The sequence below is a fragment of the Girardinichthys multiradiatus genome, chromosome 1 (assembly GCF_021462225.1).
Source record: "Girardinichthys multiradiatus isolate DD_20200921_A chromosome 1, DD_fGirMul_XY1, whole genome shotgun sequence".
Lineage (NCBI taxonomy): Eukaryota > Metazoa > Chordata > Actinopteri > Cyprinodontiformes > Goodeidae > Girardinichthys > Girardinichthys multiradiatus.
Window position 1 is genome coordinate 43,706,797 of NC_061794.1, and position 19,439 is coordinate 43,726,235.

General features: G+C 38.0%; 2 protein-coding genes across 2 annotated transcripts; one reads left to right on the forward strand and one right to left on the reverse strand.

The window, feature by feature from the left end:
• Positions 1–304: 304 nt before the first annotated feature.
• LOC124868840 lies at positions 305–10,020 on the reverse strand. The gene is made up of 6 exons (XM_047366470.1): positions 9,957–10,020; positions 7,929–8,258; positions 7,564–7,641; positions 1,322–1,423; positions 685–723; positions 305–593 (listed from the first exon to the last, which is right to left on the reverse strand). Exons 1-6 carry the CDS (start codon positions 9,994–9,996, stop codon positions 535–537), a joined length of 648 nt encoding a protein of 215 aa, XP_047222426.1. The 5' UTR covers positions 9,997–10,020; the 3' UTR covers positions 305–534.
• Positions 10,021–12,093: 2,073 nt separating this feature from the next.
• On the forward strand, positions 12,094–19,183 carry LOC124868836. The gene is made up of 6 exons (XM_047366459.1): positions 12,094–12,238; positions 13,138–13,470; positions 13,713–13,844; positions 18,065–18,166; positions 18,765–18,803; positions 18,895–19,183. Exons 1-6 carry the CDS (start codon positions 12,196–12,198, stop codon positions 18,951–18,953), a joined length of 708 nt encoding a protein of 235 aa, XP_047222415.1. The 5' UTR covers positions 12,094–12,195; the 3' UTR covers positions 18,954–19,183.
• Positions 19,184–19,439: the final 256 nt, after the last annotated feature.

Consider the following 19,439-nt stretch of genomic DNA (forward strand, 5'->3'; position numbering starts at 1 on the left):
ACATGTTTTCTTTGGGGTATTACTGCAAGATGAATGGCTTGATTTCATTCAGGTATGCTTCCTTAGAGGAAAAGCCTTTTATAATCTGCTTGATTTGACTGTGTTTTAATGCCTTATAGTTTAGACTGAATTGGATTCTATTTAACTGTATCGGTTGGTCTTGTAAAGTGTCTTGAGATGTGACATTTCCTGTGAATTGACCTGGTATTAATGAATTAAAGTGAACTGAATGAAAACACTCCCATCACAATGTTCAGAAGGGGTTTTATAATGAATCTTTTACCCAAAAGAAAAAAGCCGTGAAGACGTGAGAGCTTTTTTAATCATAGACTTCAAATATTCTTGATGAACAATGAAGCAGAATTATTGTCTGTTTAGGAAACATGTTACTGTTAATGGGCAGAAACTTAGAATCCTGCAACAGTTTTTATTTATTTTGTTTTGTGAAAAAGTTATACAACATTTTCCTCATCTGTACTTTGAGCTCTGATTGTTTCACAGAGTTTAGTTCAGGTCTAAACTGAAGATGTTTCCTCAGCAGATGAACGGTTCTGTTTGTCCTCCTCTCTGATTTCCTCCCTCTCTGGGTTGGTCTGCAGGAAGAACAGGAGGAGAAATTGACTCTCTGAGACAGTTATAAAAACACTAATGAAACTCAGGTGTTTTAGAGAGATTCAGACTCACCATGAGAGACGACAGCATATTCTGATTCTACAGCAGGATCTGAAAAACATTCAGATGAGAACTGAGACTTCTGGTTTACAGAGATTAGGAGACTTTCCCGGAACTAGAAGCAAAGTCCTAGAAAACTTGTTCAGTATCAAGCTGATCTGTGCAGAACCATCAACTGCTGATTGATGCACAGATCATGTTGGTAGATTTTACTCTGACCAAACAAACAGAAATAATCTCCATAAATGAGGCAGCTGAAACATTAACGTACTATAATGTTCATAAATATTTTCCTGTTTCTGTACATCTGTTGCAGAATCTCTCATCATCTTCAGTCAGATGCTCTGTTTTAACTCCTGCCTCCTTAGGGATCCCTCAGCCATCACTGCTCTGCTGGTTGCTCAGATATGTTTAATGCAAACAGAGACTCATTGTTTCATTATTACTAAACTAAGCTTTAGACAGACACTTCCTTCCTCATAGTTGATTCTCTGACCCTGCAGACCTCTGACATGCACAGAAGGCTGACCAACACTCTGAAGAAGAAGAAAGTAAGGAAGAAGCCTTCATGCCTCAGAAGAGCTTTGGTATAAATGTAGTTTTTAAAGGGAGGACAACACAGCTGTTTTTGTGTTTTGTGTATCCTCACCATTGGTTTTCGGGACCCTCTTCTTCCTGCAGAAAATCACCAGAGGTGTTGATAACAAGATGATCTTGACGACCAGAGTCAGACCCACATAAAGCTGCAGACCTGCAGTGTTGTTAACAAGAGATCATCCAGTTTACAAATACAACATTTAAATGTGGGCATCTCTGCACATCCCTCTGGCTCAACAATAAATGTAGGTAAATTGTTTGCTATTTTGCTTAAGCTGTTTGTACAAATTATTGGATATTTAAAGTTTGCAGCATAAAGAGTTCAACATGAATCCTGCAACAGTGGTGAGGTTGGTCAGATAAGAGCCTATGTGCTGTTGCAGAGGAAATAACAAAAGAGGTTTTAGTCTTCAGCAAAAACTGTTGTTAAAAAGAGTCACAACGACATTCATCAATGACTCGACTCTGATGATTAAATCTAATCTTTCGCTCCTCAGTAGTTCTTAATAATATTAACTGATTAAAACCAGATCAGGTCTAAAGTAAAACATCCAGCATGTTTAAAAATGTTTTCTGAATAGAAATTGTATTCCAAAACTGTTGATAGTATCTGGCATCAGTTTGGGCCGGCAGCTACAATCACTCAATTCTGGTTGTAGTTTGTTTTTGAAAGTGTTGTTCCCCCAGCCAGGATAAAAAGATGGATAAAACTTGGACTCTGTACTGTAAACAAACAAGATCCTGGTAGGAAACTGCAGCTTGAAATGCAACATTAACCTAGCTCTAGCTCAGCCCAGGAAGGAGGAGTTACAGCTCGAATCCCCCACTATGCCGTGGAGCCACTACCAACAACACTTCATTCTCTACCACGTGACTCTCCCAAAGAGGCGGACATGAGAGGCACGTCCGTCTCGCTGGCAAGCTGGACTAATTCTGCAAACTTGAATCCAGAGCTGACTATGATCCATCGTTTGAGTATCTGCCGATCGAGTGTTGTAGAAAAATTGGTATTTACCAAGAGAAGAAATAAAGCTACCAAGTTAGCTTTATTGATTACCATGTGCATGGGAGAGCAGTTTACAGCAGTCAGACAGGTGTTCAACAGCCCTGCCAAACCCGCTCTAGACAAAGAACATCCCTTTAGAACCGGTTCAACATAGCAATTCATGGAACTGAAGCCCTGATACAGTGGAGTGCTTATCCAGGACTCTTCGTCCCTGGAACCCTCCCTGGGACAAACAGAGCCATCTGTAGATCCATTACTTTGGGACCTGATTATACATTAGGCCATATATTAAGGGCCAGGGAGAGGTAATGATTACTATTTTAGATCATGCAGAGTATGAAGAGGTTATGAAAGGGTTCTTAATCAAGGCACCGAAATTTCGAGAAATTAAAATTTTGACAAAGGGGTTATGGAACTTTTCTTTCTGAGCTTCTGTAGAAAGACATCTGAGCCAGAGAGTTCCTGGAAGAGACTTCCTCCCCACCTTACTTCCTTCGTCTTCCTTCCTCCCTGCCTAAGAGGAGACGGCAGGAATCGCACGTCTTCCTACCTGCCAGTATTGGCAGCAGGAGCTACCCACAGCTATTACTGAGAGTACCTGAAACATTTATTTGTTCATACTCACCAAGTTGGCCAGACTTTGCAACTTCCAACTTCGCAACTCAAACCACTGCCCTTTGGACATCCCATAATCATTCTTCAGAACGATTCATGTAAGAGGTGGTGTTTATGCAGGGAAATCTAGTTTAGGATGAAATAATCTAAATGTTGTTTATTTCATGATCTTTTGCTTTGTTTGTGGTTCTAAAGGTTGAACTATTTCGGTGCTAGCAGGCTATCTGCTCAGCTTATGTGAACAGACCTCTCAGCCTTGAGGCTAGTTTGGTGCAAAATTCAGAAAAGACCTTTGCTATGCCACCTGATACTGTCTGACCTGATTAAGTATTCACTCCACCTCCCTGTTCCTCCTGCTGCAGGAGTCTCAGAGATGGTTCCCAGACTGGAGAGCACAAGATAAAGATGCCATTCTAGGCCTTGAATTGTATCAACATGCTAGGGAAGAACTCCCAGACCTCAAGGGAGTTATCTTAGAATGATGGTATAAGCAGGATTCTTTCCTTTGTCTAAACCGAACGGTTTGGCAAGGCTGGTAAAAGCATGTCTGGTGCTGTAGAACTGTTTTCCCTCAAAGTATAATAAAGCGGATTTGAGTGATGAACACTGATCTCTTCCTTTGGTAAATACGAATTTTTCCATACCAACTGCTGACTAGGATGGTATTCCTTGACTGATTTATTCCGAGGACATAGACAAAGGAAGGGTCTGATCAAACTGGGAAGAGCTTCCCTGCCTCAAACCTGTTGGGACCCACAGCCATGGATTTCAACATTAAACTCCGGTACGTACTTTTCTGGAACTTTCAAAATAAAGTGCATTAACCTTCTTCCGGCACAGCCAGGAAACGAGATAACTGTGGACTTCCTGTGACGCCGCTACCCAAATAAAAGCACAGCTGTTGCTATATCCGCCCTCTTTCCACACGGCCTTCGAGAAGGACCGGTCAGGGGAGGCCCAGCGCGCTGATGTCTTTTGCTGGCAAAAAGACATAAACTCTTCAACTGGATCCAAGGAAGCCATACGATCATCGATTATATGCAAAGATAAGTACGGATGAAATACTGTCTGTGTATCCGGTATTTTCATTCATGAACGGGGGTAATTAAGGTACAAGCATTGCTTGACTGTCTCTCCGAGCCCCCGCAGACACAAACGGTGTTCAAGAGAAGCCCCTGCAAAGACGCGGTCTCCCAGCCTGGAAGGAAGACAGCAGAGACCGCAGCGGACAGGACGGGCCGCCCAGCTACAGCTCCGGAACTAACCCTTTTGTTCACAGAGCGAACGCACCTTCGACCCCCGAGAGGTTAGCTGAAAGCTAACCGCTTGTCCTGCAACACACGTGCCGGTTTGTGTCCTGCAACACACGTGCCGGTTTGTGTTCTTTGTATGTTTTAAGGTTAAGATAAACTTTATTTAAAGGGTGATTTTAAACAGAACATTGCTCATAACGCGCCGTCCGCGCTTATGCATTTTAACCCTTTTATTAACCCTGGTATTTTAAAGGTATGTGTTGATTCTGGTGCTGAGCTATTAGCTTCTTTTGTTAGCTCAACTGTTAACCGGTTAGAACACGTGCTTGCTACTAAAGAGTATTTAACAGAAAGGTTGTTAGTTTTCAAGCTACTGAATAAAGATTTGGCTCTTTTCCAAAATACTCCCTTAATAATATTTCTTCGAATATTATTTCAATAACTAAAGGCAGATAATTAGACACCGTTGAGAAATGGTCATCCAGAAGGTTGGTTTTATTCAGCAGATCATTATTTAAAACATTATTTTATTAAAATAATATTTTATCTGATCTTGCATTGTGAATGGTTGTCTAAACGTTTGCTGATTATTGCCCAAGTTGGTTCCAAGACTAACTTAACTTCATTTCCAGATTCTTCAAGATAATCCTTGGTTCTCAAAAATAAACATTACATGGTAATGTTGCATCACTCTTTTGGTCATGGTTTCCAATAATCTTTAATCAACTTGTTTATATTGTACATAGCCCATTAGTCTTTGTTATTCTTTAATTCTGCTTGGTAGTTTAGTTGGATTGTTTTAGAATAGTAAAGAGTTTGTTGATTGAAATATGTTTGACTTTGAGTTGACTTATTTTTGTTAATAAATTCTTGTATTTTAAGAAATTGTGTGAATTCATTCCATATGTGTGCAGAGTTTATGCTGTTCAATAATGTCAGAGCTCGTCTCACACCTTTCTATTTTGTCCTAATACCATCACCTTACTGGGCTGGTATTCACAGGATAACCCTTAACAGACCAAAATATTATTTGATAAAATATTAAAATATTAATATTAAATAATAAATAATATTCTCAGATTCATAATTACAACAAACACAACTATGGTAAAAGGGAAGGAGGATTTCTGACTGGGTGTTCTTGGAGACTCAGCAGAGACAGTGAGATCCTCAATCAGCATAATTTTACAATTATTGTTATTAATTTGCTTAATAGCTTGTTAAAAATGAACGCAAAATATTACCAACCAATCCCACACAAATACTCAGAATGGTTGAAGGACATACAAGCACATCTCACTATTACAGTGATGTGGTTTGCCTACTTTGATGCTGGATCCAGTTTTATTAAAAAAATCAACCACACAATTAGGAGACTTTCTTGTCCTCTTCAGGTTGGAGGGGAGTTCCTGCCTCAAGTGGAGGAGTTTAAGTATCTCGGGGTCTTGTTCACGAGTGAGGGAAGAATGGAGCGGGAGATCGACAGACGGATCGGTGCGGCTGCCACAGTAACGGGGGCGCTGTGCCGGTCCGTTGTGGTGAAGAGAGAGCTGAGCCGAAAAGCAAAGCCCTCAATTTACCGGTCGGTCTACATTCCTACCCTCACCTATAGTCATGAACTTTGGGTCATGACCGAAAGAACGAGATCCCGGATACAAGCAGCTGAAATGAGCTTCCTCCGTAGGGTGGCCGGGCACTCCCTTAGAGATAGGGTGAGGAGCTCGGCCATCCGGGAGGGGCTCGGAGTAGAGCCGCTGCTCCTCCACATTGAGAGGAGCCAGTTGAGGTGGCTCGGGCATCTGTACCGGATGCCTCCTGGACGCCTTCCTCGGGAGGTGTTGCAGGCACGTCCCACCGGGAGGAGGCCCAGGAGACGCTGGAGAGACTATGTCTCTCGGCTGGCCTGGGAACGCCTTGGGCTCCCCCTGGAGGAACTGGAGGAGGTGTCTGGAGAGAGGGACGTCTGGGCGTCTCTGCTGAGTCTGCTGCCCCCGCAACCCGGTCCCGGATAAGCGGAAGATGACGAGTACGAGTATTACCAACAGCCTGAACTCAAAAGTATAAAAGATCTAAAATTATAAAAGTTTAAAAAGGTCCTTCTAATCAGATTACAGGTTAGAAATTATAACAAGGTTTCCACTGGGGACAAAGGTGATTTTGGGTTTTTCCCCCTCGACAGCAAAAAGTCAACGTTTTCTGTGTAAGACCCCAGAGTGGGCCCCCCCAGGAAAAGTAAAAGTATTATGGGGTTGGTTTAGAGCACCAAAAGACAGATGTGGACAAGTTTTCAAGACATATTCTCTCATTACCCAGATAGGTAATGGGCCAGAAAGTTCCCAAACAATTGCCTGCTCCCAGGGAGAAAGGTTTAATTTCATGGTAAAATATGGACCAAAAAGCAGAGTGCATCAATGAATCGGTTAAAACATTTTCCGACAAGGGGCTTGTTCAGCACTACAACAAAAACAAAGGAGGTTGGAGAAGCGACAAAAGAAACTGAGAGAAATAGAGAAGAAAATGGAAATGAGAGGTATGTTGGCAACTGAATGACTGACTGACAATATTTCTGTTGGGCTCATGGTTCAGATTTCTGAAAACAACTGGCTACTACTCCAACGATTACACTGCACTCATATTTATTATTGTTTCTATTATTAATTTATCTTTCCTAATATTACCTTATAGAGGTGCACCTTTAATCTGTCCTGCCGCTGAAACTATTTAATTTCGCCCTATGGGGATGATAAAGTTCATTTACACAACTATTAAGCGGGTAGATCCTTGCGCGGTCGAACCAGTAGCGTTTCATTAATTCACTGTTAATTATTGTTCGGATAATATCTCTCCTTTCTCTCTGTCTTTCCACCATCTTCTCTGCTTAGGACACTCTTAGGCTCACTGAAAGTCCTCCTCATTACTCTTAAAATGTCCTTACATCAGTAGCTCTCTTAAGGGCAAAGGTTCTTTGTGAATAACTTTTATCTTACCGAGGGCAAATTTGAACAAAAATCGTAGAATTCAAGAAATTCTAAGAGTTTTTTCAGAATGACGTCACTAGGAGCTACTTTTAGTCTTAGGATTCTTTGTGAATATGGGTCCAGGTTTTTAGCTCCTTGCTAATCGTCACCCAGAGGATCATCATAATCATTTGCTCCGTGGTTTGTGGTTTTCATCCACTCATCCTCAACTCATGTTCTGGTTCCGAGTCATAGAACCCCACAGGTAACTTTTAAAACGCGCCAGAAACTGTTTACTTCTAATGGTTTCTGCAATGTTGTCTCAATGAGTATTGAATGTTTGGCACTTTATTTCTAACAGTTTTGTCTTTGTCAAGTTAAAATCCTTAAAGATAAACACAGCTGGACTTCAACAGACCCAAATCATCACTGGAACATCTACAAACATGAAGAGATAATGGACCTGAAGCTGCAGCTGATTTCTCAGAGAGTTTGTTGGTTTCAGAGGAGGATGGAGAAGGTGTTGCTGTTGTTGTGGAGGCTGCTAGGAGAAACATTGATCTTAAAAAAAGTCCCAAAGTCAATTCTTTAATTGTCTGAAGATGTGGAAATTAAACATTTATAACGACTGACATAACTGACAATCTCTGATATTTATGTTACTTGTAAAGATGTGGGTCTTCATGAGGCACAGTTTGAACATGTTGGTCTTTTAAAGTCTAAAAATGTTTTTTTTAAGCTCAAAATCTGAGCTAAATGTTTTAGTGAGCAGAATGTTGTTTAAGAGACACGAGGGAACATTTACAGGATGTTTAGCAGAAAACTCACCTTCTGTCACAACAAGTTCAAAATCATCATATAGAGATCCAGTCCATTTATCCGAGCGACACCGGTACCGTCCTGAGTCAGACTGTTTCAACTCTTTGATGCTCACATACATAAGTTCAGATGACAGTTTACCTCTTTTTTCATACCTAATGCTGTATCTGTCTCTCCAAGCTCTGTCTTCAGTTGTGTCAATGAGAATGTTTTTTTCTTCACATACTTCCTTACAGAGCAACTTCCTGTTTCCAGAGAGACCAAATTCACATGTAACCAGGATGTTTTCTCCTTCCTTCCTTGTGTAAGTTCTCACAGTTTCTCCATCCTGCAGAGCTGCTGAGGAGATAAAGAGTCAGTTACTGTCATTGAATAGGATACAACGGTCTGAAGAGTCAGACAGTTGGTGCCTATTTCCAGTGGTCATCGTTGGGCAACATGCGGGGTAAACCCTAGGTGTTAGGGGTTCATCCTGTAAGATACTTCTTGCCTGCTGATGGTGGCCAGAGGGCACGGTGGTGCCGCTTGTAAGGCAGCCCCACTTTGGTTAGTCTGTCCTAGGGCAGCTGTGGCTACAAAGTAATCAACCACTGTCAGTGTGAATGTGTGGATGACTAATTGTAGTGTAAAGTGCTCTGGAGTCCTCAGACTTGATAAAAGGCTATACAAGTGCAGGCCATTATAGACAGGTTGCCAGTCCATCACAGGGCAACACAGACACAGGACAAACAAACATGTACACACACTCATACCTAGAAGAAATTTAGAGAGACCACTACATTTATCATGCATGCTGTTGGACTGGGAGAAAGCCTGAGTACACGGAGAGAACACAGGCATGTGCGGGAAGAACATACTAACTCCATGCAGAAAAGTCAGGATTCAAACCCAGGACCTTCTTTCTGAAAAGCAAAAGTGCTGCCAACTGCTTCACCAAGCAGCCCTTTTTAAAACAATTTAATTTCCTTTTTTTATGTCTTTTACATATATACAGCACTTCGTGAACAATGATTTATTTATTTATTTACATTTTCACATGTCCTGTCCTGGTATTTCATGTATAGCATACATGTGCCAGGGCAGATTTGCTCTACAAAGTGGATATATCAAGAAAGTCTCCTAAATGTGTGATTGATTTTTTTTAATAAAACTGGATCCAGCATCCAAGTAGGCAAACCACATCACTGTAATAGTGAGATGTGTTTGTATATCCTTCAACCATTGTGAGTATTTGTGTTGGATTTATTTAAGTGCTTTATAAATAAACTGGTGTGGGACTTCAACACAGTTCTCAAAATAACAGTTTGGATCAATCTTCTGCTTCATGCAAAATTATTACTTCATGTAAAACAAGCTCCAACCAAATATTGAGTGCATAGGGATGAACATACTTTTTAAAATGTCCTTTTTTATTGATCTTATGTTATATTGAAATTTTCTGAGACACTGAATTTTGGGTTTTCATCATCTGTAAGCTATACTTATCAAAATAACTAGAAATAAAGGCTTGAGGTATTTCACACTGTTTGTGATAAATCTATATAACATATATATTTGTGGCGTCTGTGGCTCAGGTGGTAAGAGTCCATCCTGTAACTGACTGCTGGTGCGAACTCCCACTATTTGTCTCAGTCGTTGTGTCCTTGGGCAAGACACTTCACCTGCCTTGCACTCTGTTGGTGGTCAGAGTGTCCGGTCGTGCAGATTGTATGGCAGCGTTGCTTCTCTCAGTCTGCCCCGGGGCAGCTGTAGCTACAATGTAGCTCACCACTGTCAGTGTGTGAATGTGTGGGTGAATGGTTGGAGGAATGATAGTAGTGTAAAGCGCTTTGGAGTCCGTGGACTAGATGAAGCGCTTTAAAAGTGCATCCATTTACCATATGAGTTTCACTTCCTGAAATGAGTGACAAACATATTGAACTTTTGGATATTCTAACTTTGTGAGATGTACCTGTATGATCTGATAACCTGTGAGGAAGTGAAACGATGAAGAAGTGAGAGCAGATAAAAACTAGAGAAATAAAATAATGTACTCACTGAGGAGAAAGAAGCAGATCAAAGTGTGACAGACCTTCATCCTGAGCTGCTTGTGGTTTCTAAATGTTTCTCTTCCTTCTTAACAGATAAACCAGGAACTTCTCTGAAAGATGGAGTTCCTCCTCTGAACACCAGAGGTCGCTCTCCTCTTATTTCTACTGCTGAGTTGAATTGTTTATAGAGGACTTCAAAATTCACAGTTTACAGTCTACAATTCAGATTTGTTATTTTGTAAAACAGTGATGTGTTCATCAGATGGTGAATTTACTGAGGACAGAAATTTGATCAGAAATATTTCAACTAACAATCAAGGAAGCTACTTTTAAACTTGCTGCAACAAGTGACCAGAGGAAGTTAGTTTTATTTTCAGCTGTCATTTTCAAGTAAACACACTCAGTTGGCTCTAAATAGAAATTATTCAAATTTAAATCAAAACAGTTTATCTTATTGCATTAGTCTGCAGGAAAGTTTGGTTTCAGGGCAGAACTTGAGAAAACGATTTGGAAAAACATGAATATCATATATTGTATACTGGTAATATACACTACAGCCAGTATGAATTACCGCATTGACTAGAATGGCCTCTATTTGCAAGGGACAGCAAAATGCATGGATGACTGGGTCTTTGTGAACTCAGGGTCCCTCTTGTGATCTCCCTGGTGTTTCCTCCTCTCCGTGTGGAAAGGTGCTTCGACAAACGGGTCAAAACCCTCTGACCTTCTCCAAATCCTGCTTCATGGTGTTTTCTCCACCCCATTTTACACATCTGTTCTGCAAACAGGTTATGTCCACATCAAAAGAGCCGTTGAAATGATCCGTTTTTGATAATGTGCATATTTTGCAGAACAAGCCATTTTACCCCTAATGCAGTGTTAAATATATTAATTTTGGAAAACCTGACATGTGTGGGTGAAATTGACAACAAAAGTTGCATCATCTGTATTAAGATTCATATTTTTATTTACAAAGATGCAAAATAGAACCACAGTATGTTTACAAAAAGAAAGCTTTCTTTATGTGTATATTTTCATAAAATGAAGTATAAAATATCAAAATATAAATATCCATCCATCTATCCATTATCTTCTACTTGTTGGACCACTTGTTTGCTGAATATTGGACCATTTGCACGTTGCTGGACGCCACTATGCCTTTCCAACGTCATTGGCCATTTTGTACCGCAGGATAGCCTGTTCCTACAAATCCCAGAGGACACTGTGGCTGATATGATGGGGCGTCCCAAGTCTGACCTCACAGGAGATTATAAAGGAAGGTGACCCTCTTTAAAGAGTTGCCTTCAGCTGGGGACCTCGACACGGTTACCATGCAACTGAAGCATCCTCTGGAGAAGAAGAGGTCCCACGTGGATTCTTCAATTATTCTCCTTCGTTGGCCAATGAAAAATTAATGAAAGAGGGCTCCGTACTTTTCCCCTCTACTGTGGCAAAGGCTCTTAAATCTTTAGAGCACACGGAGCAGTTGTGTTGGTCCGATGAGACTTGACACATGTTGGTACTTTTGGTTTGATGAATGAAGAGAAGCAGGGTTGATTTAATCCAGAATCTGTTTTACAAGTGTCCTTTAATCACTGGTGAACTTGATTACAACTAAACACGTTTTACAAGCAGAAGACTGCGTGTTAAAACCGCTACATTCAACTCTCCTGAAGTTCGGTAATATTTGCGACTTTCCTGTCAGCTCTATGAGTTTAATAGATAAGTATTTACTTCTGACTTTACGTTACAAATCCAATTTTACCACGTCCAGTTCTCCACCTGCGTTTGCTCCCTCCATCCTGAACGCAGGTGGAAAACATCAAGCAGAAGCACTGTTGGCTTGTGGGTCGTGTAGTTCGTTTGACTCGCATTATAGTATAGGCTTCTTGGAAAAAAACTACACAATGGCGGCGTCGATCAAAGTTTTTTTTTCTTAAAGTTTATAACAAAGTCTCAGTTTTACATTTCCAAGGACAATTGATCCTAGTTTATTTTCCCTCCTATTGGTTAGCTCCCGCTCCAGTTCATGTTTTATCCTGTACCGTCCCAATCACGTGATCCTTACTGATGCTGTCTCCCGTGACCCGTGGGACTCCCGAAAAAGTGTCAGCCTCTAGTCTACAGTACAAACAAGAGGAGAGCGACCTCTGGTGTCCAGAGGAGGAACTCCATCATTCAGAGAACTTCCTGGTTTATCAGTAAAAGGAAGAAGAGAAACAGTTAGAACCCATCAGCAGCTCAGGATGAAGGTCTGTCACACTTTGATCTGCTTCTTCTTCTTCCTCAGTGAGTACATTCTTTTATTTCTAGTATTATTTCTGCTCTCGGTCCTTCATCCTTGCTGTTCCTTCAGTCTCTCAGAGAGTTTTTCTACCCTGTTGAAAAGTTTGAAGCTGACTCTGTTTCAGTAATGTTATCTGTTACATCCTGTCGGTTTCTGTTTAAAAATTAATACCTTTATTCTAAGATTAATTCAACTATTCTAAGCTTTATAAACCATTCATGTGTGTACACTAGTTGAGAAAACCAACACTATGCTTATTCTAGTTTGAATTTTAGTTCCCTTTTTAACTCAAGATAAAATTTACCACACATTTTCTGGTCTCTTTCTCAGAAATCATCTCTTTTGTGTTTCACATTAAACTGGATGAGTTTTTCCTTTTTGTTGCACAGATGCACAGTTTTCTGTTGAAATGCAGATTAAGATGAACAACATTTACAGTTACCTCTTATAGAGCTCAGTGTCTGTTGCTTTGGAGAACTTGCAGTTTTCTACAACTCTTAGATTAGTCAAAGAACCAGAGGAAACTGCTCTTTGCTTCCTGATTTAAAGCAGCTGAAGAGGAACATCAGCAGAAACCACAGAGTGTTCCAACATCTAACGCTTCATCACAGAAACAACGATACAATCTGCAGATCAGAGCTACTTTCTACAAAGATGAAAAATAAATCAACTAAATCATAGAAACGTTTTAGATTTTTTCCAAGCTTTGACTTGCTGCAGTTGGAGATTTAACCAGGTGGAACAAAGAAACCAGAAGGTTGTTCAGCTAAATAGTTGTTTCTAGAATTGATTTACTAGATCATTTGCACATTTATTCTCACACCTTCAATTAAATTTATAAAAATGTTTTCTCTTCATGCTGCTGAATCTTACAGTAATTACTGACTGTTGATCTTCTCAGCATCACTGCAGGATGGAGACACTGGAGAACCTCGTACAGCAAAGGAAGGAACCAACATCACAGTTTCATGTCCATTTAGTTACTCTGGAAGCAGAAGGTTCTTCTGTAAGGAAACCTGTGAAGGAAACAATATTCTGATTGAAACAACAGAGGACAGAGATCAGCGAGGAAGATACAGCATTTATTATGGAAAAAAAAACTTTTTTTCATCTGATATTATGTATGTGAGCATCACACGGCTGAAACAGTCAGACTCAGGACGGTACCGGTGTCAATTGAATAATACATGGACTGCAACTCAATATGAGGATTTTGATCTTGATGTAACAGGAGGTGAGTTTTCTCCTAAAAATGTTCCTTCGTGTCTCTGAAAGAAAACTCTGCTCTCTGACAGCTTGTTCTGATCCAATAAGCTCAGACAGAAAACTGGGTTTAAATAGTAGTTCTGATGTTTTTAACTGATTTAATCATCCAACATGTTCAAACTGTGACAAACATCTTCATCAGTATCATGAATATGAAAAATCATTGTCAGCTTTAACTCAGGTGTTCTGATTCTGTTTAATTGCCCACAGCTTCAACCACTTCAGAACCAAAGTGGACTCTGCAAACTTTTACATCAACAACATTAACACAGAGGTTGAGTTCCTCTTCTTCCTCCCTGTCTGAAAGCACCCAACAGACCAGAACATCAACTGGACCCAAAAGTAAAGTATCTGTTCATGTGTTTATGATGCTGGTTTATTATAGTGAATGTATTTATGATGCTGGTTTATTATAGTGAATGTATTTATGATGCTGGTTTATTATAATGAATGTGTTCATGATGCTGGTTTATTATAGTGAATGTATTTATGATGCTGGTTTATTATAGTGAATGTATTTATGATGCTGGTTTATTATAGTGAACGTGTTCATGATGCTGGTTTATTATAGTGAATGTATTTATGATGCTGGTTTATTATAGTGAATGTATTTATGATGCTGGTTTATTATAATGAATGTGTTCATGATGCTGGTTTATTATAATGAATGTGTTCATGATGCTGGTTTATTATAATGAATGTGTTTATGATGCTGGTTTATTATAGTGAACATGTTTATGATGCTGGTTTATTATAATGAATGTGTTCATGATGCTGGTTTATTATAGTGAATGTGTTTATGATGCTGGTTTATTATAGTGAATGTATTTATGATGGTTTATTATAGTGAACGTGTTTATGATGCTGGTTTATTATAGTGAACATGTTTATGATGCTGGTTTATTATAATGAATGTGTTCATGATGCTGGTTTATTATAGTGAATGTATTTATGATGCTGGTTTATTATAATGAATGTATTTATGATGCTGGTTTATTATAATGAATGTATTTATGATGCTGGTTTATTATAGTGAACGTATTTATGATGGTGGTTTATTATAATGAATGTGTTCATGATGCTGGTTTATTATAATGAATGTGTTTATGATGCTGGTTTATTATAATGAATGTATTTATGATGCTGGTTTATTATAATGAATGTGTTCATGATGCTGGTTTATTATAGTGAATGTGTTTATGATGCTGGTTTATTATAGTGAATGTATTTATGATGGTTTATTATAGTGAACGTGTTTATGATGCTGGTTTATTATAGTGAATGTGTTTATGATGCTGGTTTATTATAATGAATGTGTTTATGATGCTGGTTTATTATAGTGAATGTATTTATGATGGTTTATTATAGTGAACGTGTTTATGATGCTGGTTTATTATAGTGAACGTGTTTATGATGCTGGTTTATTATAGTGAACATGTTTATGATGCTGGTTTATTATAGTGAATGTGTTTATGAGGCTGGTTTATTATAGTGAATGTGTTTATGATGCTGGTTTATTATAGTGAATGTGTTTATGATGCTGGTTTATTATAGTGAATGTGTTTATGATGTTGGTTTATTATAGTGAACGTGTTTATGATGCTGGTTTATTATAGTGAACGTGTTTATGATGCTGGTTTATTATAGTGAACGTGTTTATGATGCTGGTTTATTATAGTGAATGTGTTTATGATGCTGGTTTATTATAGTGAACGTGTTTATGATGCTGGTTTATTATAGTGAACGTGTTTATGATGCTGGTTTATTATAGTGAACGTGTTTATGATGCTGGTTTATTATAGTGAATGTGTTTATGAGGCTGGTTTATTATAGTGAATGTGTTTATGATGCTGGTTTATTATAGTGAATGTGTTTATGATGCTGGTTTATTATAGTGAATGTGTTTATGATGTTGGTTTATTATAGTGAACGTGTTTATGATGCTGGTTTATTATAGTGAATGTGTTTATGAGGCTGGTTTATTATAGTGAATGTGTTTATGAGGCTGGTTTATTATAGTGAATGTGTTTATGATGCTGGTTTATTATAGTGAATGTGTTTATGATGCTGGTTTATTATAATGAATGTGTTCATGATGCTGGTTTATTATAGTGAATGTGTTTATGATGCTGGTTTATTATAATGAATGTGTTCATGATGCTGGTTTATTATAGTGAATGTATTTATGATGCTGGTTTATTATAATGAATGTGTTCATGATGCTGGTTTATTATAGTGAATGTGTTTATGATGCTGGTTTATTATAGTGAATGTATTTATGATGGTTTATTATAGTGAACGTGTTTATGATGCTGGTTTATTATAGTGAACGTGTTTATGATGCTGGTTTATTATAGTGAACATGTTTATGATGCTGGTTTATTATAATGAATGTGTTTATGATGCTGGTTTATTATAGTGAATGTATTTATGATGGTTTATTATAGTGAACGTGTTTATGATGCTGGTTTATTATAGTGAACGTGTTTATGATGCTGGTTTATTATAGTGAACATGTTTATGATGCTGGTTTATTATAGTGAACGTGTTTATGATGCTGGTTTATTATAGTGAATGTGTTTATGATGCTGGTTTATTATAGTGAATGTATTTATGATGGTTTATTATAGTGAACGTGTTTATGATGCTGGTTTATTATAGTGAACATGTTTATGATGCTGGTTTATTATAATGAATGTGTTTATGATGCTGGTTTATTATAGTGAATGTATTTATGATGGTTTATTATAGTGAACGTGTTTATGATGCTGGTTTATTATAGTGAACGTGTTTATGATGCTGGTTTATTATAGTGAACATGTTTATGATGCTGGTTTATTATAGTGAATGTGTTTATGATGCTGGTTTATTATAGTGAATGTGTTTATGATGCTGGTTTATTATAGTGAATGTGTTTATGATGTTGGTTTATTATAGTGAACGTGTTTATGATGCTGGTTTATTATAGTGAATGTGTTTATGAGGCTGGTTTATTATAGTGAATGTGTTTATGAGGCTGGTTTATTATAGTGAATGTGTTTATGATGCTGGTTTATTATAGTGAATGTGTTTATGATGCTGGTTTATTATAGTGAATGTGTTCATGATGCTGGTTTATTATAGTGAATGTGTTTATGATGCTGGTTTATTATAGTGAATGTGTTTATGATGCTGGTTTATTATAATGAATGTGTTTATGATGCTGGTTTATTATAGTGAATGTGTTTATGATGCTGGTTTATTATAGTGAATGTGTTTATGATGCTGGTTTATTATAGTGAATGTGTTTATGATGCTGGTTTATTATAGTGAACGTGTTTATGATGCTGGTTTATTATAGTGAATGTGTTTATGAGGCTGGTTTATTATAGTGAATGTGTTTATGAGGCTGGTTTATTATAGTGAATGTGTTTATGAGGCTGGTTTATTATAGTGAATGTGTTTATGATGCTGGTTTATTATAGTGAATGTGTTTATGATGCTGGTTTATTATAGTGAATGTGTTTATGATGCTGGTTTATTATAGTGAACGTGTTTATGATGCTGGTTTATTATAGTGAATGTGTTTATGAGGCTGGTTTATTATAGTGAATGTGTTTATGAGGCTGGTTTATTATAGTGAATGTGTTTATGATGCTGGTTTATTATAGTGAATGTGTTTATGATGCTGGTTTATTATAGTGAACGTGTTTATGATGCTGGTTTATTATAGTGAACGTGTTTATGATGCTGGTTTATTATAGTGAATGTGTTTATGAGGCTGGTTTATTATAGTGAATGTGTTTATGATGCTGGTTTATTATAGTGAACGTGTTTATGATGCTGGTTTATTATAGTGAACGTGTTTATGATGCTGGTTTATTATAGTGAACGTGTTTATGATGCTGGTTTATTATAGTGAACGTGTTTATGATTCTTCATATCGCTGTTAATCAACAATGTTGAGAAAGCTTTTAGGAAGCCACAACATTCATGATCTGCTCTCTGTGTTCTGCTGTGTTTCTGTTCCTGCACTCATTGTCTGCATAGCTGATAATTTACAGTGACTGTTTCTAAAGATATTCATTCTGTCAGATCTGAATAAATATCAGTTTTACTGGGACCTGATTTTGCAAAATAACTTTCAAAAACAAACTAAAACCAGAGCAACTAATCAGCTGATGAGTAAATGTAGCTGCAGCCCCAAACTGATGCCAGTTACCATCAACAGTTTTAGAATGAAATTATTTATATTCATCTTCATTTAATTGATGTTCAGAATAATTTTTCAGCACGTTGGATGTTTTACATCAGACCCGATTTCAATGTGACTGATCCAGTTTTAAACAGTTAAAAATGTTAACATGATTAAGTTCTGATCAGGAGTGAAAGTTAACACAACATTTACCTTCCTTCATCTTAGAGCCAGAGGGATGAGCAGAGATGACCACATTTAAATGATGAGATTCAAACAGTAACAATGATGAAGATCATCAGCTGTAGAATAAGATCAGCCTGATCTGCCACATTTACCACTTTGTCAATAATAAAACCAAGATGATCTCTTGTTAACAACACTGCAGGTCTGCAGCTTTATGTTGGTCTGACTCTGGTCGCCAAGATCATCTTGTTATCAACACCTCTGGTGATTTTCTGCTGGAAGAGGAGGGTCACAAAAACTAATGGTGAGGATACACAAAACACAAAAACAGCTGTGTTGTCCTCCCTTTAAAAACTACATTTATACCAAAGCTCTTCTGAGCCATGAAGGCTTCTTCCTTGCTTTCTTCTTCTTCAGAGTGTTGGTCAGCCTTCTGTGCATGTCAGAGGTCTGCAGGGTCAGAGAATCAACTATGAGGAAGAAAGTGTCTGTCTAAAGCTTAGTTTAGCAATAATGAAACAATGAGTCTCTGTTTGCATTAAACATATCTGAGCAACCAGCAGAGCAGTGATGGCTGAGGGATCCCTAAGGAGGCAGGAGTTAAAACAGAGCATCTGACTGAAGATGATGAGAGATTCTGCAACAAATGTACAGAAACAGGAAAATATTTATGAACATTATAGTATGTTAATGTTTCAGCTGCCTCATTTATGGAGATTATTTCTGTTTGTTTGGTCAGAGTAAAATCTACCAACATGATCTGTGCATCAATCAGCAGTTGTTGGTTCTGCACAGATCAGCTTGATACAGAACATGTTTTCTAGGACTTTACTTCTAGTTCCTGGAAAGTCTCCTAATCTCTGTAAACCAGAAGTCTCAGTTCTCATCTGAATGTTTTTCAGATCCTGCTGTAGAATCAGAATATGCTGTCGTCTCTCATGGTGAGTCTGAATCTCTCTAAAACACCTGAGTTTCATTAGTGTTTTTATAACTGTCTCAGAGAGTCAATTTCTCCTCCTGTTCTTCCTGCAGACCAACCCAGAGAGGGAGGAAATCAGAGAGGAGGAAAAACAGAACCGTTCATCTGCTGAGGAAACATCTTCAGTTTAGACCTGAACTAAACTCTGTGAAACAATCAGAGCTCAAAGTACAGATGAGGAAAATGTTGTATAACTTTTTCACAAAACAAAATAAATAAAAACTGTTGCAGGATTCTAAGTTTCTGCCCATTAACAGTAACATGTTTCCTAAACAGACAATAATTCTGCTTCATTGTTCATCAAGAATATTTGAAGTCTATGATTAAAAAAGCTCTCACGTCTTCACGGCTTTTTTCTTTTGGGTAAAAGATTCATTATAAAACCCCTTCTGAACATTGTGATGGGAGTGTTTTCATTCAGTTCACTTTAATTCATTAATACCAGGTCAATTCACAGGAAATGTCACATCTCAAGACACTTTACAAGACCAACCGATACAGTTAAATAGAATCCAATTCAGTCTAAACTATAAGGCATTAAAACACAGTCAAATCAAGCAGATTATAAAAGGCTTTTCCTCTAAGGAAGCATAGCTGA

Coding starts and splice junctions, on each gene's coding strand:
- LOC124868840 (XM_047366470.1), bottom strand. CDS start 9,996: ATGAAGGTCTGTCACACTTTGATCTGCTTCTTTCTCCTCA. Junction 7,642..7,928: donor TGAACTTGTTGTGACAGAAG/GTGAGTTTTCTG, acceptor TTCTCCTAGCAG/CCTCCACAACAACAGCAACA. Junction 724..1,321: donor GAGGGTCCCGAAAACCAATG/GTGAGGATACAC, acceptor AATGTTTTTCAG/ATCCTGCTGTAGAATCAGAA.
- LOC124868836 (XM_047366459.1), top strand. CDS start 12,196: ATGAAGGTCTGTCACACTTTGATCTGCTTCTTCTTCTTCCTCA. Junction 13,471..13,712: donor TGATCTTGATGTAACAGGAG/GTGAGTTTTCTC, acceptor AATTGCCCACAG/CTTCAACCACTTCAGAACCA. Junction 18,167..18,764: donor GAGGGTCACAAAAACTAATG/GTGAGGATACAC, acceptor AATGTTTTTCAG/ATCCTGCTGTAGAATCAGAA.